This window comes from Ischnura elegans, chromosome 3 (assembly GCF_921293095.1).
Source record: "Ischnura elegans chromosome 3, ioIscEleg1.1, whole genome shotgun sequence".
In the NCBI taxonomy this organism is placed as follows: domain Eukaryota; kingdom Metazoa; phylum Arthropoda; class Insecta; order Odonata; family Coenagrionidae; genus Ischnura; species Ischnura elegans.
The window spans coordinates 64,440,328-64,464,155 of record NC_060248.1 but is presented as its reverse complement, the minus strand read 5'-3'; the positions used below and the strand labels follow the sequence as shown (position 1 = coordinate 64,464,155).

Below are 23,828 nucleotides of genomic sequence, written 5' to 3'. Positions count from 1 at the left end.
CAACCTAATTTACTTCCAACTTCTCCCCCCCCCCACGACTATTTATAACTGCCTCTCTCCATTCCTCCTCTCTGCCGCTCCTCTAGCTACAAGAGGAGCAGTCGACGCATGGAAATGTCCGGGCCCTTCTGTCCACAAGTTCCCACCCTTCCTTCCACTTGAGCATCGCGTCGGGGAGGAAGTAATGCACGTAATGATATTAGAATGGAAATACCGTGCATAAATAGAGTGGGGAGATATACGCGAGAGGAAAGGCAAGTTTTTTGAGCGTTGACCTATAGCTGGAGTCGGCAGTACGTGGTTAATATATCGGTGCGGGCAGAGCAAATGCATTAGCGTCGACTGGAAATTGGAGGCGTTTGCTTAGCTGTGGGAGAGTGTGTTGCGTGGATCCGCGTTCTCTTGTTTGTGCCGGAGTGAGACGCGGTGTTATGAAGGGGGGCGCCCGTTGGAAGACGGGCAATTAATGCCGCGTGTCGGTCGCCTTTTGTTCTCCCATCGCCCGGTAGACAAAGGGGTCCTGATTGAGGGAAGGATCGGGTGACTTGGGCTATTAAAGGGTGGAAGAGCAAGGAGGCTTCCCTCGTGTGGATCGGTGTGAGGGGGATAGTGTCTTACGGGCAAAGTTCTTTTTTTTATCGTTTCGAGAGGGACGGGGTTGACGGCCGTAGGGGTGATATTTCGGAGCAGGTTCGCACCATGGCTTCCTTTGCCGTATTTTTTTACATCAAGTTACCGCTCTCATTCACAAAATTTTCCTGCTTTTTTGTCTCACATTATGTACAAATATTCCATATAAATCCCCAAAATTTCACCCCATGTGGTTTCATTGACTGAATATTTACTCATTTCTTAACATTTTTAACTTTTTTATGGATTCTTTTTTGGTATATTCTCTTGTGCGCAAATGTCCGCTCGGTTCTTTTTCTATATCTTTGTATGTTTATGAGAGCAATACCAATTTTTATAGTTGCGAAGCTTTGCGGCAAGCCTTCAGGCTAGGCGTTATTTTGCATATTTAAGGAAATTAAAGATGAATGTTTCTTTGTGATTCACCCAAGAATGCAGTGCGGAAATTCCTGATGGAAAAATCATCTACCTTCGCGCGAGTTTGAACCAGGATCTTACTTCTTCACTCATAGACATTCGGGAGTGGTGTGGGTAGGTTAATTGGGTTAAACTCTTGAGGCACATGATCGACTAAGACATCGTACTGTGAACAAATTGTATTATAAGAGGTTACTACTGGTACTTCAATTGTTACACAATCATCCTGTACTGTGGGGTACCTGATGATGATTGTGTAACAATCGAAACACGAGCAGTAAGCTGTTATAATAAAATTAGTTGGAAATACTATATCTTATTTGATCATTAGATATGTTGTTCCACGATACCTGTCCGCAAAAAGTTGACTTTCTCGAGGCAAAATTGGAGAATCTTTTTTTTTATTGTGCAGCTCAAGGCGTATTAGACTTCCCTATTGAATTTTTTCCCACACTTTCCCCTCCTGCTCCTCAATATCCCACGAGTAGTAACAATTCCCACGTTGAGGAATAATTTATTCGTTCTTACGCGAGAGTAGGAAACTGCTGCATACTAGGTTGCGGCTCGCAAAGTGTGTGCGGGGATTTTCAGGGAATCCGTCGGTGCGAGGGATTGATCCAAGCCGCGCGAAGAAATTCCGACATCTCTACTTCAGCACTGCCTCGTCTCCACAGTGGAGTATCCAAAGAGCCGTGAGATACCGTCTCAAAGCAGTCGAGAAGCTCCATCTTGCATTTCCAATGTCAGAGGAGATGTAGGAATGTCCATGCGTGACAAGCCATGGAGCATACGTTCAAATGAATGAAAGTTCAGCATCCTAAAGGTACATCATGCTTTGTTTATTACGTGGTGTCTATGATTGTTCTTGCGTGATGCATTATCTGGATGTATCTCACCCTGAAAACGAAGAGCTAGGTAGTAACTCACGCGGTTGGAAATCCGTGTGAGATGCATTTTTCTTTTCTTTTTCCTGAAGAAGGAAATTTAGTGTTGAGAACGAGTACAGCCCGAAATTATTAAACCATAAAAACCTAAATTTAACATTATAATACCTAGAGTTAATATATTTTATTTGTCTAATATATAAATCGATATTAGATATCATATATATATATACCTAATATCGATCATTTTAACCGCATAAATTTTCCTTTGTCAGTCATTTCTCTTTGTCAGTATTTGATCAAACTGAACCTCCGTATTTTAGCCGAAAACCGTTTATGGTACATGGTATTTTTCTTAAATCTTTTTTGCCAATTTTTATAATTTTGAAACTAAAAATAGCTATACTAAATGATGAATTTTGCAAAATATTCTTTGCCTCATTTTTCTTGACCATACAACATGTCACTTGCCGCTGGGAAGGGATTACGAGGAACGTGGATGACTTATGTCATTATTATTTTATAAGCCACTTTAGAGCTTCAGTCCATCGGAAAAAAAGGTGTATAATCTTTCCGATTCTTCTTCCGATATGGTCTTGTACGTCAAAAGTACCGGAATCGGTGTGGTACTCCGCGGAATGGCTCAAAAAGTCGTTTCATCTGCAGAGATAATTCCCTAGAAACAGCATCTTGCTTTCCCGTCGAAAAGAGGTCGTTTGTGAACAACGACCCTATCTCCGATATAGCTTCCGATTACTCGATTTATACCCTCGGATATAAAACCGTGAGGTGGGAGTTGAAATAAGTATGGAACGGGGGAAGTGAAATTAAGTTACTATTTTTCCAAGCAATGCGACAAAAGAGAGGCAATATCTCTTTTAAGTGGAAGGATCAATGGCTTCCGATCTAATGAATGAAAAAACCAGCTCCTGAAAGAATTGCTCCGGTAGATGTGATATTTTTTAAAGATGAATGACCATACCCTTCCGCGATGTCCGAAAAATACTCCCTAGCAACAGTTTTAAAAGCCACTAGTTTTAGCTAAGCTATTTTCAACGTCTGAGAGTCTGATTCAGTATTTTCGGTATTTTTACCATCTCGTGAATATATTATGACGCGATTAACGAAGCCAGTAGCCATTAACAACGCATTTTACGCATCTTTTGGAACTACTTTGAGGGAGTAAAAAAAATAATTCGTTATTTGAGCAGCCTTCTCTCTTTTTTTTTTAAGTATACGTCGACAGGGGTGCAAACTGCCGACACCAGACCACCCACACGGACCGCGCCTATCCATTATCAAAACGCATGCAAGTGTGTACTCAAGCTCCAACCCCTGCCCTGAAAATCCAATCGGCTGAAAATGCCTGCCTACCTACCCAACCTTCGGGCATAATCTCATTTGTACGATCTCTCTCTCTCTCTTTGAGTATCGGCGTAAGAGGGCCTGAATCGGTAACCTAATATCGGTCCCATCTTCCGCGTCGTCGCCGTAAGGGTATGGGGTCCTTTTTTTTCGTGCGATCGCAAAGCCTTCGACGCTCTAAGACGAGTGGGCATGAACATCATGCAGTTCCCCACTTCCTTCAAGTCCTTCCCAACGTTATCGTTTGATCGTCGTGGAGAGAAACCTTATGACAGCACGTGTTCTTCATGCGACACGTGTTCAATCAAACTCGAACCGTGACCTCAAGCTGCAATGTGGTCGTTAAAACGAGCGCGGGACATCAAGCCAAGCGGGTTGGACTCGAGGGACATAAGAAATCGCTCAGGAAAGTAAATTTTCGAGCCATTTGGACGAATGAAAAAGAAAACAAAGAAAGCGTTAAACGCGCGTGTAATTAAGCTTTCTTGGCTCTACACCGAGAAAAACAATTCGGAAAAAAAGGATTGCTGGCGCGTTAATTTGAATCAATGGTACGAGCCAAAGCTGGGTAATCGTTTTTTGATCCCATTACACACGTGAATGAGCGGCATTTGTTCTGCGACTGTTACAGCAGTAGTTAAAATTCACCGTAATTTACGTAATATTTTCCTTTTAAACCTAGTATTATATTATTCGCTAGATTCGTTATAATGCTAAAAATGTTTTTATGTTTATATCGTGATGTTAAACTCCCATAAAGAAAGCTCATTGGCTACGTGTTCATGAGCCTTCATACCCAACACTTTTTATGGTGTAATGCAATAAGCAATAATGCAACGAGTAAAATAAATAGGTGACATAAGACGTGCATGTGCTATTAATTGAAGGCAAGAAATGTCATAAAATTTATCGTCGTATTTCATAAAATGAATGCGTCCTGTTGCTTTAATCAAATAATTTTTTTCGGATGTCGTTTGCAAATCGTTTTTGCCATTTGGTGCGGTAAATCTTGATGTCCTTCCTCCGGGAAGGTACTAAAATAATTGCTTTAAAAAGAGACTGAGATTTACAAGCATGGCGTGAACGTGTCGCATGCAAGGCTGATATCTTTCTAGTTTCACGAACTTTTTACGTGTGTTCACCGTTGCCGAGGATTCTCTTGGAATTGTAGATGATTCAATTAACGCCTGAATTTTGTTTCCTCCCTCGGGCTATTTTGTGACGCGTTAATCTGGGCATTAGGTACGAGGATGCTTTGAACATTGCGAAGAAACTCGGTATAAATTGTTTTTTTTTTCGTTGTTTTCGCTCCAATCGGTTTACGCTGAGTTTTTGTCATATCTCACTCAACTCTTTGTTCTCCACATTCGTGAAACGTTCGCAATTTTTTTTCTTTCGCGTGTGAATTATCCCAATCCTTTTGTCTCGTACCATGTTATCCCTTAAGCTATTCGACGGCGGAGTTTTTTTCCTCGCCATTCTCTGTCCCACCCCTTCTTTCTTTTTCTCCAGATATATTAGAGCCAAAAAGGTTGAACTTTCCGCCAGAACTCTTTTATCCGTCGGCGTTTGCCGAGCTCGTGGGAGGAGAAATGTGGCCATTTACGTCGCGGACCGCAAAAACTAAACCGTTTTCAACGTCCAAGAGATGCGATCCAGCAAATCCTCGCTTCATTTTTTTTTATTTTATGCCTCGATATCTTCCTTTTTATGATTCGTCGTCCCATCTCTCTGAAGTCTCGCCAATCTCGTCACCGAAGTTTGCGAACTTAGTTTGGCACCGAAATGAATTCGGTAACGAACAGCTCCAAAAATAAAATTTACGCTGAATTGTTTCGTATTTTTAATGCTCTCTAAGGGGATTATATATATTTTTATATCGAAAAGCTTCTTCCTCCGCTGTGATTTGTATGGACGCACTCCCTGATTTTTATTATCAACAACCATGTAAAAATTTTGTGGATAAGCTTTTTTTATGAGAATAACTGATTACTGCAGGCTTAACTGTATGAAACCTTTCCATTATGTAAATGGACTAATAAACTTTGTTAGGTTTATTAAAATATCACCTGACGATGTTACTATGTTATGAAACCCTGGTCATGCTTTTTCAAATATATTAGAGAACCTAGCAAAGTTTATTATTTCATTTCCTATTTTTCTATGAGGTTAAAAAAGATTCTCAGTGATGTTTTTTGACGGACAAGAAGTCCTATGCCTTCGCTATGGCACCGAGTGACAATAAAGAGATAAATCAGCCAAAATCTTAATTTTTTCCTGCCTACGAAGCATAAATTGACTTCATCGCCTTTGACTCAATTTCCTTTGATCACTACTACTCATTATGCTCATTTTAACTTGACATTGATTGACCTTCCGGGTTTACCTCCAAGGTTCCTTAATCGTTTATAGCCGCTGAGTCGATTCTTACCTTGTATTTCCCATTCATATCCTGTTGGCCCCGAAAAGGCGTTTAAATCAGTTACTATAAATTAGGCGATGAGAGCGCCGCCGTCGGGGAGTGTGCCCAAGGAAAAGAGAAGAAGCCATTTTTCTTGCCGAGCATCATTCACTCAATCCGTCACTCTCAAATTTATAATGAGCGCCGGCTATATAAGCGTACAACTCGTTGAGAGGCTCTAACTTCGCAAAGGGACCATAAGCCGAAAATAAATTAGTCGTTAAAGAGCGCCGAGCCGCGCCAGATTTTATGGTAGCCGCTCAGTCCCTTCAGCACACCGCTACTCCGGGGTTATTTGTTTTGCACTATTATAGTGACGATAGCAGGTCTCGCGTCGGAATCAGGGTAGGAAAGAGCGATTTTTGGCTTCGGAGTGTCTGGCCAAGGTTGAGAAAGGATATTCACGAACTGACGCGGTCCCCAAACCCGCTACCCAGACGGTTTTGTGACAGGAAAAGCCGCTGATTTGTTAATCCCGTGCATAACATTGTTTCAGTTAAATCGGTGAGGTGATTTATTTGCGGTGAGTTCATAATTGTAAGCTTTTTTTAAAAAAAAACTTATGAAACTATGTAGTTTAAAACTATAAAAAGAGCGTCTGTATATTAACACCAACTGAAATTTTCACCTTGGTTAGTCATTAATTAGGAAAAGCTTGACTTCATCTTGAAATTAACTACTAGAAGGAAGATATTTCTCTCCATAGAACGATGCAAAAACTATTACAAGTCCTCCAAAATTAATTTCAATATTGATTCTCGTTATGTGCCGTGATCGAATGATTATAATCGGAGATGCTATAGGGTTGTCTGCGTCACAATTTTTCGCCAAGTTCGGTTGTTTATAAATGGGTTTAAGTAGTTTCTATATAGTTTATGACTCAACGTAGGAGGTGTCAGTGGCTATGAATTTTATCTTTTTTCAGGGACACGGAAAGTTAAAAAAAAAGAGAATTTTTACTTAAATATTACTTTCACTCCACTTAAATATAATTTTCAGTTAATTTATTTGCTTACATATTCGAGTTTTCGTAATGATGTAGTCATTTTTCTAAGTCACGAGCATGAATATTATAAAAGAAGATCCTCAAGTCGACCTCTTTCTGTGTTGTCACCCACCGCGCTTTTAAATGGGTCTGCAGAAGTTGCCACTCCCGTCGCTGACGGAAAAATTGGTCCGAGTTTCACGGCGAAATAAGGTGCAATTAGGAGTGTGTACCGAAATTTTCATTATTTATAATATGATTTGTCTAACCTATAAAATATATAATATATTTGTATTTGTAATATATTTGTATAACCTATATAATATACTCTCCAATACTGTTGCTCGCATTTTCAAAGACCTTACTGCAAAATATTGGAAAAATGTGGATCGCAATGCACTCATCACCGCGGAAAGTTGGAATTTTTGAAAGCCGATTAAAATGCGACCTAAGTGGCAATAGAAATCAGCCTTCTATGGGATAGAATTGGGCTTCCTCTATGCAGTCCCCTAGGTAACGAGTTATCAACGCTGCCCTCAGGTTAATGGGCATTCAAGTCGAGCGCTCTTGTTGATGTTTATCCAGTGGCTTCAACTCGCCATAACCTTACTCACTCCTCCAATCTCTGCTCACCCTCCTCATTCATCCCTGCCATAGTTTTCATCCCTGAAACCAGTGCCTCTTCCCCCCCCCCCCCCTTCCGTCAGCATTCTTCCGCTTCATTTGATCGCCGCGATAATGTTAGATGCCCACTTGTGTCCAAATAAAGGCGTGTGGTTATCCTTGGGAGCATGCGGTTGATGTTTCCGTCACCTGGAGTCTCTGGAATTTCTATGGAGGCCTAATGACCCGTCAATACATTCCTTGATAGCCGAGGCCATTGTATTGTCGTCGCCAGAGGATAGGACCTATCCTTATCATTCGGTCAAATTTGCGCCATTTATTGTTCAGCCGCCCACGTCATTAGTTCAATTTGATCTTGAGCCATGCTTCATTCGTGAGCTTGTTGTCGTTGGAACATTTTTCGTTGTTGGTTTGCTTTCATTCCTTTACTCTCTCTGTTTGTATAACGGAATATTTCTTCACCGTCGGGGCTAGAGAAGCCAATATTTCCCCCTCACTTTTCAGTGGTTCCAAAAATTTATTTTGCTTTGGAAAATATGTCAAGTTAGTTTTTCTCTAGTTTCCCCTAAGCTAGACGAAGGCAAACTTTGAGCACCTCGGAGATTAATTTCATATTTCAAACTTGGAATGAAATAAATTTTTCATCCATACCTCATAGTCTTTTTTCTCTCGCAACGTACAAATAGAGAAAGTTACTACTGCCAAGTTTATTCTATATGTCACTTTTGAATGTTCATCTACTTATTTTTTTCCAGCAATTTTTATGTGTAAATGAATGCACGTGCGCAGCTAAAGAAACGATATTTATTTTTATGGAAGAAAAAAAAATAAATGTTTTCGTCGAGTTATTTCTATGCGCTTTGATTATGGCTACAACAACGGAGTGAAATTATCAAAAATTTCGGTATGTAATCACATCTCTGAGCGTATGGTGAATGAGTTTATAGTGGCTCATGCGAAATGAGTTGCAAGGATGGTCACTGGCTCTTTGTACACTATCTGACGTTGCCCTTGTTATGGAAATTTTCCATGCTGCTTATCTCCCTAAAGAAAATGTTCGGATAACGAATTATCTCTATCAGGGAGACAATTCATCTTTCTCTGTCGAACTTAAGCTACGAGGGAACGAACGTATTGAGTGCCGAAGGGCATTAATCTGGCAACCCTTCTGGTGTTCATTAGTTGCGTTTCGCTGAAATGTGTTTCATAACATGAAACTGTATCCCAGCGCTGAGAGACAGGATTTGTGGAGCGATATTAGTAGCGTAAACCTAGGATGGCGAAATGATGACCCTCGTCCTTATATCTATCTCATTCATATATTTATGTCACTCCACGGGAAATTTTCATTCTGTACTAAAATAATCTGCACCTGAGTTATTTTTTATTAATTTTTTATTAAATAATGGCATTTTCAAGGAATACTAATACACGAAGGAATATCTCAGGGAATAAGAAGCACATTCCTAAGTTTAGAGATCGACAGTCGTTTTTTTGTGGTGGATTTTTTTTTAATTAAATAAACATAAACAATAAAAATATAAAAATAATAAAAATAAACATAAAATATAATGTATGAAATAAAGTGATAAAGGCTCAAAGGGGGAGGGTGTCCACGCCACTGCTTAAGGTTGGTTGGCGAGACAGAATACTTCCCCAAATTTCTGTAATGCCCACAACATAATTTTCATGCATGAATTTGCGGCCGTCCCCGCTTTTGTACGAGTACCCTTATTTTCTTCACGAATGTCAGGGTTTCTAAATGTAAATGGGGCCCCGTTAGTCCCACCGAGCTAAGCACTCAGCGTATAAGGCTATTGTTTCGTAATATTCGCACAATCGAGGACGACCTGCCCGACTCAATGTTCTCCGCGTCGGAGATAGAAGGAGATACCTACCCGGCGGACACAATGGGAATTGTGCGGAATATGGACTGTCTCTCTCTTTCTCATTATTTAAATGCGTACTCCACGCCCGCACCCTTTTCGCTGCCCAACTCCCGTCCACCTCATCCCCACCGCACTGCTAGAGACAATCTATTCGGCCATCTACATTCGAGGCCAATGCCAAGGATGGAACTCAGATGATCGTCGTCCCCTAAAAAGGAAACATTGTCACGTGTGCCACATCCCACTTGATTTTACCCAAAACTGGGGTGCGGAATGGGCTCAAAACAGTTGCATGCTTCATGTGGCGCCACACTCAGACGGCAGTCCAACCCATCGCAGCACTATATTGTTTGAACGTGAAGTGAAGTCCTCCGTTGAAGTGAGGAATTAATATTTATAATTAATATTTTTATGCCCTTAACTCTAAGTGCAAATTAATTTTAGTGAACGTTAAAGACGAGGACACGTGTCTTATCTTCAGAATTTTATATCTCTTAGCTTTCTGGAAAGTCTCTAAAACAGGGAAAAAATTTGCCAGGAAACTTTTCTGAGAATCTAAAAATTGTTTTCCCTCACGAAAGTTTAAAAATAATTATGTTTTGTCCCCCTCCAAGTTTTATGACTCCTTGATTAGCGTGAGGGTGGTTTTAGATTGTGAAGTCTCTTTTTCGCTATATGCCCAGATTCCTTCCCACCTGCCGAGCAAAGACACTTTTATCTAAATAGAGGTACTACAATACGAGGAAAATTGCCATATCAGCAAGAAATGGCCATTCATCTTTCATTACATGTTTAAACATGGAAATGAGTGGATAACGCTGAGTAAATTGACGAAGTTGCTGAATAAGCAAATAATTCATCTTTGCTTGGTCATCCTTCTAGTATGTGAATGTTAAAGCAAAGAAAAGAGCGAAATATTCTATGTCTTGGCTAATAGAAGGCGTTCCTTCCTGGAAGGGTTCCTTTTGACAAAGTAAGAAGTATCATTTTTAATTTACTTTTCATCTGGTAAGCCTATCTTTTGGCTTTATTAATTTTTTTCCTATCCATGACTTCCCATAAAATTCTATTTCTACACATCATACCATCGATAACTCGCGTCAGTCGTGAAGGGGTTATTAAAAATTTTCTTACAGCCTGGGTTTTTCCAAGCATTTGGTCTGATTCTCATCACAAATTACGCATCGATTCCGACTCATTGGCCTCATCGGGTTTCTGCAGGTATTTTTAATCGTAGTGGGGCAAATCGCTTCGTTCATCTTGAGCTTGTCACGGGCATGAGCGCCAACATTAAAGCGAGTCCCAAATTTATGCTACAGCTTCAATGATTTTGAGTTATTCGAAATTGACAGCTGTAATGGCCCCACCCTAATAGATCAGTCGAGATAAAATTATGTACTCCACCCTCCAATAAAACAGAAGCGTTATTTTTAGCTCTTGCTGAGTTTTTATCGCATCAACCTAAGTTGAAGGATATATTCCCTCCTTGGAAAAAGAGAAAGACTGATTCCGTGGCAGAAGTAGAGGAAAAAGTGGCCTGAGTTTTCGCCACTCGTCTATTTGTAATCATTTTCAAGTTTTCCACTGCTGGAATTAAAAATTTCTTATCATATATATCACCTTGAAAAGGAGCTAGTGAGGCTTTAATTATGCTAAAATACGCGTTACTCCTAAATTACCCGACTCCCTCGTTTTTTATCGCGTCGACACATCTTCTTAGGTTCCTTTCGTTGGATAAAGAGACTGATGATATATTTTCGAATGTAAAGTACGAAATTTTTCTATGATTTTGACTTATATATCTGTAGTTTAATATAAATTTAAGGCTAAAATAATGCTATCATTCGTGTTACTCCCCGACGTCTTTAGGTTTATCTTGTTGATCCATCCACCTACTTTACCGCGGGCATATCGTGAGCTTCACCGCAGGGAACCCATTGGGCTGAAGATCTTAGTCTCTCGGTCTAGGTAAAAGGGTCGCGCTCCTATCTGACCACCGATGGTCGATTTCTCAACGACCGAAACCGAGTGAAAGCCGCGCGGACGCGCGTCCATTGTCTCTTTCCGCGTCCCGTCTTCCCTGACGCCCATCCCACTCCGCAATGCAGCTTCCCAGCGTTCCCCATACCACAAACCCTTCAATTTTTTTTCATTCGCCGCTTCTTCCTCCATACTCCCGTCACCGGAGGCCATGACACGACGCGTGCTCGCGTGCGAAAATGGGACTCTTCTCTCTGGACACGCGGCGAGCCAAGAACGCCTCAACTGGCTTTCACGCGGTCTCTCACAAAATGAGTTACGAAATACTGAGAGGGGGTGTGTATTATGTTTTTTCTTGGTGCTGCGAGTGACCGGGTTCCTCTAGCCTTTTCTTATCGTGCTCCTACTCTCCATCATTCTTACATCCTCAATTATCGGTTCTTTTCGGGTCAATTTTCAGTGGGAGTTAACGTTTGAATGAAAGGTTTTGTCAAACTTCGTTAACTCTTGGTGCTTCTTGCGGCCTTTTTTCGTCAATTGGTTCCAGAAGGAACGAAAGTAACTGTGCTGTTTGTCTAGGTGTGACATCTATCCATATTGATTAAAAAAGGAGGTAATCCTTTTAAATCCACGCAACCCTTGAGTAGCCACGATGAAAAAGGACAAGTTTCTTCCAGACTATTCTGATTTAAGCATAGTAGTGCACTTTCAATTAACGTAAAATATTTGATTTCGCGTTAACACATGAAATATTTTCATATATATTATAATGTTTTCATTGTTTGTTTATTATTGAATAAAATTCCAATGTCCCTTCGGACCATATTTTCCTAATCCTTGGGAATTGTGAAAGGAAAGTTGGAGGTACTGATTCACATTATGCTGTGATGAAAAATGCCTGCAAGTGCAAATCCTCTCTTTAACGTACCGGACGTAGTCGGAAAGCAAATATCGTATTCAAAACGCTTTTATCTATCACGTTACCCCGACTTCAGAAATATTTCCCGTTGACTTGAGGAGGAAGTGAAGTTTTCATCGCGGAAGGAGAATGAAACGAGAGCTTGCTGATAATTGCGAACCACCCTTGTGAATCTCGCAAAGCATTTTCCTGCGGAGGAGTCGGTTTTACAAACTACTGACCGTCGTTGTCATCAATGCAATTTTTATCCTCTTAATCTCCTGAAGTTAGAGGTTTACGTCGTTCACCCTGACGGCAGCACCTCGATCAGTCTTCTTTCTCAACTCCCCTCATTATCCCCCATTGTCGAATAAGCTTATGTATATTTATTTCCTTATCGGTTTCCGAGATAATGGCTGGTGGAATACGTGCGGCAGACTCACCTATCATCTGGAGTTCTCAGTACATCAGTATATTGGAACATAATCGTCATTCACGTCACCTAAATCTGTTGCTTAGCAATGAACCAGGAATAGCATACGAAAGGAATAAATCTCCCGTCATATGAGTGTTTATTTACCCTTAAGTTCCGCTAGTTTTGCGTCAAAGACGCACGGCGCACTTTAAAATGCTCCCTCATTGATCGGATTTCGCGCGTCATCAAGCGTTAAACCCATGAAATTAACCTCTGAACTCTAACGTAAAACGGTGAAACAATAAATCAATTTCCAGTAATTTCATATGGCCCATTTCTACAGATTATTTGAAAACTTTGATTAGCTCAGTGTTTTTTTACTTATTTTTTTCGTCCTCACTCCAGTTTCGCACCCTAGGTGTACTTCAGAGGCCGATGTACTGAAATTTATGCTTTACGCGATCACCGTGTGGCTTTTTTCGTTTCTCTTATCCGCATCTTAAGTGCTTCGAAACAGTCGCACGTGTATCCCAGCCTTTGTTTCCTTGCTTTTAAAAATCATCCCCGCAAGCAACGCGGGCAGAATTTTATACAGGTTTCGAACCTTGAGAATAAAATATGTGAAGTTATTGTTTTTTTAAATTCCCTCCCGAAGTTTCTTTGTCCAGTTAAGATTAAGACTATTATTCTCGAGAGTGTATGCACGATTTTTGACGACATTAGTTCTTAAACTCATGTTTTGACAATTCAAGCTCATGATTAATGTGTCACTCATTGTCAGTGAAATGACGTATGAAATTTTTGAACAATAAAGTTTCTTTTCACTCAATTACCCAGGTAAAAAAGGTTTTAACCACTAATTGTATCATTATCATGGCATATAAATGTAAATATCTGTAATTTTACATACTTCCGCGCAGCAAATTTTGCTATAAAAATATATTTACTCTCTTTCAGAAACTCGTCTCCCTAATCCATTTGCGTGGTACGCTTCAAGCATCAGCTTGAGTTCCGAAACTCCTTTCACTCTTCCTTCCTAGTATGCGTGTATCTTTTATTTGGATGATCTCACAACAATGAGTTTCTCTTCTCCTCCAACTTACCTGCAAATCGACCTTGCGCAGCTCTTTCCATTCCCAGTGGAAATCGTGAGGGTCTCCCGTCTCCGCTTCCATCGATCAGCCTATCCTTTCCGAGCGGTTTCATTGTCATCTCTCGCCACTCCGCTGCGTCCCTCGCGACCCTGCCCTTGAACCTCCCCCGTTTGGGAATGCATGCACTGGTCGGACTGACTCGGAGCCCGAGCGACGGTCACACAATCCACCCGCTGCCCCATCCTCTCCAAACATTTCTCCCTCGTCTTCTCCTCCACCTCCTGCCCTTAACAATCCGACTCGAATCTCGACAATCAATAACGCAGTCACGCCAGACGACATGAATTGTTGCGTAGTCGTGTGTGCGAGACGTCGCAACAATGGTCATGGTGTCGAGGCGCTTCCAGTTCGATGGAAAAGGTAAAAAAAATTAAGGGCCGTCGGGGTCACTCTTGACTGCGAGGGCAGTTGTATGACTTCACAAACGATCGCCAGTCTTGACCACCCACGTGTAATGGGTTCTCGCCGAAGTGAATTAAAGCTTTCCGTCAATCTCGATGGTAACAAAGCTAGTATCTCCAACCGCAGTGGCCACATCTAGGAGCTATATTTCCTCATTATTAAAAAATAAGTTTTTTTAATCCTTACATAATGCCTTTTTTCCTACATCTTTTGGTATGATTTTAATGTGATTTATTGGAAATACATCTTCAGAGAAAAACACTTCTTCATAAATTAGTACATATTTTAATGATGCTTCTAGTTTAGCTGTCATTAATAATTGCATTTACCCATGGCATTGCAATATTTTTTGCCATTTAAGTTAATTTTTTTTTAAACTAACCTTATAATTTAAATTTATCGGATATTATTTTTCCTCATAACATGCGTCCCAGATGGTCCTAAACGGGAACTGCTTTACATACCAGCCATTGCAATTGTTAGTACAAGAAAGACTACAATCTCTGGCCGTTCGCTGAAAGCGAGACATTCTTCTTTAAACAATATTTAGTACAATCGATTCCGTGAAACAAAATTTAACCATCCTTCAGCGGCATGCATCTTAATTATTATGCAAGTATGCATCTTAATAATCCTTAAGCGGCATGCAGAGCCATCTTAATGGACCTTTGATTACAAAAAATGGATATTAATCACGGAGAAGGCGTTTGAAAAAAAATAACTCTAGCTAGTTTCTCATCAAATTTTCCATTCCTTTGGAATTTCTTTCACGGCTGCCTCAGGAAATTTCGTCTTGTTTTTACCTCATAGACCGACGAAAAAGCTTGCGTTGCGTTAGGCAATGAGCATCTCTGTCGGAACACCGAACATCTCGCGCGTAATTTCTTGTTCCCGATGCCTAATGTTTACTTTCGTTTGCTCCCGCTTCCATTTGGAAACGTCTTTCTCCCCCACCGCCTTAACCTTTTCCTCGGCCACAATCTCCGGTCCTGCCATCTACATCCAGCAGATGGAAGTGAAATTGACGTAGAAAGCGTGTCTTGGACGAGGAGGCGAGAAGAGATCGAAGCGGTCGAAGGACGTGACCGATGGATGTCTCGTGTCGCAAGGAACCACTCACTTCCTCGAACTTTATGGTGTTATTTTTTTATTCTCCTTTTTTCTCGATTGATTGGCTCTCAGTGAGGCGGAAATTACGAGGCCACCGACGAGCGGCGGTCCTCCCGTCGAAAATGTATTGGATTTTCACTTGCCCTGGATTTGCGAAATTGGAATCGTCTTGAATGCTGTTTACTCGGAGACGAAATGCACAGAGGCTGGTCATTCCGTTCCTCGCCGAGGTGACTTTAATTTTGTCAGCGCAAGGAATTCTGGGATTTTTAGTACCAAAGTTTGTTGTGGATTCGGCCGATGAGCCTGAGAAAAAATGGGAATGCATCCTTTTTTCAATAAGGCTGAAAAGTTATGATAGCCTAAATTTTATTGCGACCTCACCGCCAGGCGCCTGGAATGGAAAGGAAACTGAAACGTTTAAAACATTTACCAATAATTTCTTTCGATTTTGGTTATACATTGTTGAAAACTGTGTTGCACCAGTAGCGTGGCCAGAATTTTGAAATACCGGAGATTTCGGAGCCTTTCCGGGGTGTATGGAAAACATCCCAGGGCAAAGGGGAACCTGGGTTCCTCCCCCGAAAATTTTGAGGTTTTTGATGTTGAAAACGTGATTTTTAGATTTAAGAAATGGTAATTTTGCACCAGTATTTATTAAAATAAAGTACATAACTTTTATGAAGTAAAATCTTTTAAAGGCTCATGGAGGGGTTGTAACCCGTAAACCCCCCCCCCTCTCGTGGATTCGCCACTGTGTTGCAACATCAGATGACATATGTATATGAGCGTACATAATGGCTGCATGGTAGCCAAAAGCTGAGGCCAACTTTGGAACTGTGGGAAATAGAAACGATTACCAAAGAAGACAAGTTCTTCGCTTTTGTTGAAATTCAAATACTTTTACTTCCTTGTGAGTGTCAAATGTAATGGAAATTGACTTTCCAATCGAGATAAACAACATGAAAATCAACGCCACAGTTGTGGTCAGCCAATCAGACGAATGAAATCCTTCACGAGACCTAGGTTTTTATTGCCGTTTCAATTAAGTCTCAAGCCCAAAAGCCGATGCGCCCTCTGTCATACGTTTACCCTGAAACAATACCAAAAAAATAACATTCTCGTCATTTGGTGTATGTATATGCATTCTAGCTAATGAGTGATTTTCAAATGTGCCACTTCCAATTAGTTATGACCATATTTTTTTTCTGGATTTGTTTCAGATCTCTGTCGCCGCCTTGCCTTTGGCAGTCGGAGTGAGCCTCTTTGGTATTCCGTGCTTTGGCTGGAACATCGACGCTGACTTGGCCCCTGCCGCCGACCGGGAAAAGGGGAGGGTTGACGCAACCGCCCCTGGACCCCGCCTCTCAGCCAAGAGATGGATCCACACGGGAAGATCGTCGAGACGTCGGTGCTAGTCGTCTGCGACATCGTCCTCGTCATTGTCTTCCTCTTGGGGACAGCGTCTAACTTCATCGTCCTGCTCGTGTTCTACAGGAGACCCGGCCTTAGAACATTGTCCAACAGGTAAGCAAACCATTGATCCGCGCAAGGGCGTACCCAGGATCATAACTAGGGGGGCAAGCCATGGTCTAGGGGAGGGGGCAAGACAAATTGTGACATTTTAGCATGGAAAAGTTGAATGAAACCAATATTTTAAGAAAATTATAACAGCGCGTTATTTGTTTATTCGATTATTTCCTTGAAAAAATAGTTTTATTTTAGGTACATATCTTATGCTAATGCATATCATTTTTCGTGGGTTTAAATAAAATTTGTTGAATACTTTCGTTTCAATTCAGTTCTGATTTTGCTTAAAGACTTCTGCGAATTTTGCTTCTATTGACCCTGCCCCTTGCTGGGTACGCCCATGGATCCGTGAGTGGGAGATGAAGACACTCAATAAATAAAGTACACAGACACGGGCGTACCCACGATGAAAACTAGGGAGAGAAATTAACAGCTTTTAAATTTTGATACATGCTACGAAATTTCAGCTCGTAAAAAGAGTATTAAATTATAAATTTAAAGACAAGTGAACGTATTCATAAAAGCGCTTTTTTATTACTGCGAATATTTGATTTAAAAAAATTATTTTTATTCTATTTAAATGCTTTTCCCTAATATCCCCTTTTTTGGCTGGGAGAAAAGTTGCCCTTATCTGTATAACAATTCATTTATTTGCTTTTTGGGGGAGCAGCTGCCCCAACCTTTGCTCCTTTGCCCCTCGCAAGGTACTCCCATGTGTACAGAGTGAGATTTTGATTATTCATTGAGCTCAAACGGACCAAAAATGTAGATACTTCATAATGCTACCTGATTTTAAAACATTGCGAAGAATGTGATCCGAGGAAATGTGAGTCTCACAACGGTGACAGAAGTTGCCCTAGTAGCACCAAATGGATTATATCTAAATTTAATACGTATCGTAGTATACACTATACATATTATATCTGTATAAAATACATACAAATGTCCTCTACCACGCAGATAATATACAGATATTATACGTATTATATCTGCTGCCATAATATGGATTATATATATATGAAATACGTATAACTCGTCGTAAATACATAGTATACATATTATATCTGTATAAAATACATGCAAATGTCCTCTACCACGCAGATAATATACAGATATTATACGTATTATATCTGCTGCCATAATATGGATTTTTAATAGATTAAATACGTATAACTCGTCGTAAATCTGCATAAATCTGTAAATATTATACATATCTTATGCATGTCTGATGATCCCTGGTTACGCCGTAAGGATATTATTTGTATATTTTAAAGATTCTGGTATACATCAAGGACTATGGATCATCAGCCATGTATAAAATAGGTATAATATACAGATGTGCAAATCTGTATATCGATGTATTTCGAAATATTAAAAATATACAGATATAATCCTTTGGTACCACCAGGGTGATGGAATCAAGTTACCGTGCCAAAATTAAGTAAATATGAATCGTAAATGATGTTTTGATAGTTACCCCTCAAAAAGCATGGAAAGGTCGTAGAAAATCCAAAATGCTTGACTTGTGCCAAAATAATGCTTTTCTAAGAGACGACGAATTTAGCGATATTCAAACTCTCGACCTGTGTACATTCTTGAATACGTCGTGAGGGAAGCCAAGCGACTGATTAAACTTTGACTTGATTAAACTGACCATCGCATCATGAAAGGATCCCATTTTCAAACTTCGAAATGTATCATGAAACCTCTCATGAAACGCTGGGAAGCACGCGCTACACGGCTACACGGGAAACCCTTGGGACCGCTAATGTACGGCGGGCACTTAAACTCGTGAGGCCATTGTGTTTCCAAGTACCCCACGCCCACCTGTAAGGAGCAACTAAAAAAAAAAACAGACGTCCATTTTCTCGGTTCAGCTCCAAGTACGTACTAGCCCTCCCAACAATAAAGCCTCCGTCGACACTTCGACCTTACCAAGGGAACGGGCATTGTTGGTCCGTTTGATGACATCCCTCTCCCGTGCAGACCGTCATCTTCCCCCTGAGTCAACCCCGTTTCTATGGCTTCGTTTATCCTGCCCTCTCCGATGACTTTCCTTACGCTCCTACCTCCCCAATTACCTCTTGGAAAACCCCTTTAATTTTTGCGTGTATTTTTTCCACTCGCTGATATCCTCTGTGATCCCTTAATTTTCTTCATTCTTTCTTGCTTTCTATCACCCTTAATTTCAGCCCAATTTGGGTAGCTATGGAGCTACGTTGATAGTCGGAGATGAGAATCTAGTCCGTTCCATTTTCACAGCATTTCCATAGATTTTTCAAACCTAAATTTGTTTATATTTCATAAAAATAATTTTGTTTTAGGTTCAAAAATTAAGGCTGAAATATCGGATAATGCCTACGAATTTCCTGGTAAGATTTTCTAAAATTGTTTCAATTATATTAGCCGGATGAAATTTTTAAGCCCAGAGATACTGAAAAATTAATTTCAAAATCATATTAATGGAATCGTGAAAGTGATGAAATGACCGTCATAGTTACAAAGTTGGGAAACAAAGATGACGTTATTAAAAATTTGGAGACCTTACTTTTCACGTGACCCTCGTAATTTTGACCAGCTTTTTCCGATTTTAAACAAGCGCGAGCTCTCTACCTTAATACTCCTTCGCCAACCCCACGGCCTGCCCTCTTTCTCCCAATCATCCCCTTTCATCTCCACTATAAATGGATCTCTTCTCTTTCGTCGCAAGTCAAGCCATGCGGCCCATTTACAGAGATATCTCCTCTCCTCCTTGCCGGGAGGTGGGTAATGAATGCCTTGACACTCGATTGCTCCTGTTTGCGCCTGGAGAAGAGGGATGGATGGATCTTGAGGAGAAGATGGTGTGTGTTTGAAGGAGAAGAGAATGATGTGGACTCAAGATGAGTGCACTATACTCGAGAGGTGGGCGTACTCATGGGCCTGGTTGAGGGGGTAATGGGGTTAGAGGGGTCTGAGAAGAGGTGGCGGACGTTATTACGCGATGGCGGAGAAATGAGAGCACTTCGGTTCGTAGGACGGAGATGTGACGGAAAAGAATGTGGTGGAAAGTGATCGGCGATGATTGCCATTGAGTGGTTCGGCTTCTTCAGCATCCATTACCCAGCAATGCTTGATCTTGGCGTGTGATTTTTGCGGCGCCTTCGGGGATGCAAATTCATTTATGATTGGAAGAAATATTATTTTGTTAAAAAATTCTTCATTTCCATTTTAAAAGCACTTAACAGTGGAAATATCGATAATGTGCAAAAGTTAATACATACTGAAAATTTTTGCGCGTCGCCCTCCTGCGTGAAAATGTATATATTCTTGGAAGAAAATTTATTTTGTCGCAAAAAATTCTTTATTTCCATTTTTAAAGCTCTTAACAGAGGGAATGTCGACAAATAGAGATAACTAATACTTTCCGCTTTTTTTTGCGTCGCTCTCGTGGGTGCAAATATTTTTGTTCCTGGCAGAACCGTTTTTTTGTCCTTCAACTATTTTTTTATTTACATTGGGAAATTAAATGTTTGTAGGACGAAATAAAGGTTCTGCTTTAAATAAAAATATTTGCACCCACGAAAGCAACGCTCAAAAATTATCAGCAAGTTTAAGTTACGCACTTAATGTTTAATCTGAAACGAAGCATCAACAAACCGATATGGAAAAACTTTAATATTCCTGTTCATTTTAGCGTTACATTTTGTCGCTGATTATAATTCTAAATAGGCCAATTCGTTCAACTTGCCATGAAACAGCTGGATTTATCTCACATTTTTCTAAGGGCCCTAGGTAGTCATTGGGAAGAATTCAGCTTTTTCATTTTCATTATAAAATACCATTTTTTGAGAGTTTCACCACAAGTTTCTAAATGTAAATTAAAAACCTGACAGCCTTATTTTAATTTTGCTAGATAAAGTCTGGAGATTCTCGTCAGATATTTGACTCATTAATCTTCATATACAGTTTTAAAGTGGCATGTAAATGATGAGCCTTTACTTCAAAATGTCTCCTATTTTGAAGAATCACATTTATTCTTGAATCATATATCAGGATTAGACATTTTATCTTGCGTCACCGGGGAATGGCTGCTTTTTTCGCCAGTAAGATGTAAGGAGACATTCATAAATGCAGTAGTACGATGAGGACTTGTACGTTATCACTCTATGCATAATTAATTGCTCCTGTAATTATATTGTGGAATTAGAAATTTTAATTTTTTGGGGACTCTAATGAGATTGATACATTACGCCATCACAAATATCTTCACATGTTCCCGTAAAAATATTAAAGTACGGGTAATTTTTTTCATCTCAAAGACTGATACGAAAATAAAACGCCATTGATGCGTATTTTTTTCTGCCCTTTTACTCTAGGCCCTCCCTCTGTTCCCACTCATTTCTAAGCTAAGGATACCTTCGCGGAAATTCTGAGGCTAGTGTAAAACGACCCCGCAACAAAAGCCACCTCGCATAACCAAGAAGTTCATTTCCTGTTCGTGCGATGGCGCCTCACGATGCCTCGAGAGACGATCCGAATTTTATGCTCTTCTCGTCCCTCTCATCACACGGCGACGAGGGATGGTGGATAAAATCACCAGCGTTGTTATTCCGACCCTAATGCGATAGCACTCAATCTTTTTAAGCTCTGAATACATCTCCACCATTGTGCCCATCCCTTCTATATTTCATGCGATGGGTCTCACCCAGTATCGATTGCTACAACCTTGAGTTTGAAATTGTCTTCCACTTTATTTTTTAAGTACTACCAAATCGTTCGCATAGCTCTGATATTTCCTTCGCGCATGTAACGATTTTCTTCCATTTTTTTATTTGCATGGACAAATTAAATTACATTTATTTGCGTCTATTTTTCATCAATTGATGCCATCTGAAGTCTTTCGTAGGGCCTAAAAATGGGCCTATAATAACTCGATAGATAAAGGAAACATGTCAGTGAGATCTGCTGGCGTAGAGTTGTTTCAGGTTTGATCAGGAGAAATGCTAACATATTAGCAAATTGAAAGTAACTGGGAATTTTCATGAAATACTTTACCTTTCCTTTCGCAACCGGTTTCAACCAAATATTTTTATTGCTCTCAGGTCTTCACTTCTATCAACACTTGAAGATTATACGAAATGTGTTGAAGCCTGTCGTGAGAGGAAAATTAAATTATTTGTGGAAAAAAAGGCAGTAAATGTTAATTGACCATCTGATATCTGATAATTTTGTTAGCTTTGTTTCGTTTATTTTAATTTCGAACTGGGAGGAATATTTATATCCGACAGGCTCTTGCCACAAAGTGCGAGTCTCGGCTATTATTAGATCCAGCCATTTTGCGTCCTTCGGTCCCACCCGCAAATTGAAACAGCTGCCTCCTGCACAGCGCTCGCAAGTTGGTCTCACCGACGCAATGCGGATCCCGACGGGCACATCAGGTGCTCCGGTCCACCACCGACTGAGAACCCCTTCCAGCCGGCCGACAGTAAGCACAACACTCTCCAGGACGTCTATATAACCCCTTCGGCCTCCCCATCCCATCCGAGCACAAGCGGGGAGGGATGGCCTTTCGTGGAATCCCAACCAATATTGCGAGAGACAGCAGTCTCGCCGCTCGAATAGCTTTGACATTCATCCGCCATGCAAAGCTAGCAAGCCCCTGCCTTCGCTGTCGTCGGTAAAGCAAGCCGTTTGCTCTTAAGCCTGGGCCTCCCTGCACAATCTGCATGCAGCGCCCCTACTCACTCCGGCGCACCGGAACGAATTAGGATCATATTTATCTCCTGATTGCGTCGCCGTCCAAATTGGAAGCGCGGGGCTGGCGTGCCTGACACCTTAATTGGGTGGGAGGACCGCGCGTCCGGGCACGAGTCTATTGGCAGGGCGGAAAGCATTTCCAGTGCCGTCAATGAAGGGAAGTGAATGTCTCTCTTCCTTTGTGTTGGTTATCTAACATCTTTTGTTTCGTAAGTTCACCGGAAGGTATGCAGTCGGCTGCAGAACTAATGAATCGTTTGATATGTTGAAATATTTGTTTTTTATATTTATTTTTGATCGAAATTATTGCAATTATTTTATTCAACAGATTATTTTGTCACAAAAAAAAACAAACGTGGTTATGACGTCTAAGTGTGACAAGTTTATATGTCGTAGCGTTAAAAAATATGGTCCATCAAGTCTACTGGAAAGCATGTCTGGACCTCTAGGCTAATCAATTCTTTGTTTGCCTGGTGAAATAGTTTTGATAGAAAATATTGCACAAATTATATTTCACACATTATTTTAGTGAGTACAAACCGCGATTTCATGATTCTAATTGAATGACATAATTATACGTGATAGACTTGACCAGCTAACATGAAATTAACCTCAATATACAGGTATTTGGTTGAATTTTTGATGTATTATTTCAAAGACCTTCTTAATCACTTTGTTTTATTTTATCTTTTTTCCTAATTCATTGGTTTTTCATCGCACCGACCACAAAATAAATCAAAAAACGCTTATTTCAGAATTTTTACGTCTGACCCAACTGGTTCTCCACGTTTTACATTTTAAGGCAGTCAATGTCTAGCTGTAATCGGTATGTTTGTAGTTTTAAATTCCACTCAAAACGTGATCAAATTTATTTTATATTTCGTAACGGCTTGAATAAAAACAAATAATGAACCCATAGAAACTGTGTTATTATCAACAAGTCACCCCAAGCCTTTCCCTCTTCGCATCTTCTGTGGCATGAAGTTAAGAGTCGGGAGACGGCTTTACTCACTACCAAATCCCCAATTCAAACCGCTAAGTAGTTTCCCAGTCCATTTTCGACCTCGGAAAAATTTTTCCCCCGTTGCTTTTACCCTATCCCAACACATCGTCTCCTTGATTGCCCCTCTTCATTCATCCCCTCGCTCTGTTTGCGCAACTTACGAATCTCCTCTTGACTCCCTCACCGAAATCCTCCCTAATCCTCAATCGGTTCACTTTATTTTCCCTTTCCAACCGCATCACGTTGACTTTTCAATTCACTGTATATTTTACCCTGGAATTTTCATCACTATTTTCCTGCTCTTTCTGCACTGTCCTGTCATTTAAAGAATTATTTTTTAAC

General features: G+C 40.5%; 1 protein-coding gene across 1 annotated transcript in view; it reads left to right on the top strand.

Annotated features, from left to right (window-relative positions):
* LOC124155935 (histamine H3 receptor) overlaps positions 1-23,828 on the top strand; it is a 179,838-nt gene that overhangs the window by 144,007 nt on the left and 12,003 nt on the right. The window contains exon 2 of the mRNA XM_046530166.1: positions 16,438-16,741. Coding sequence (XP_046386122.1) covers positions 16,593-16,741 — 149 coding nt within the window. The 5' untranslated portion in view covers positions 16,438-16,592. The remainder of the gene's footprint in view (positions 1-16,437; positions 16,742-23,828) is intronic.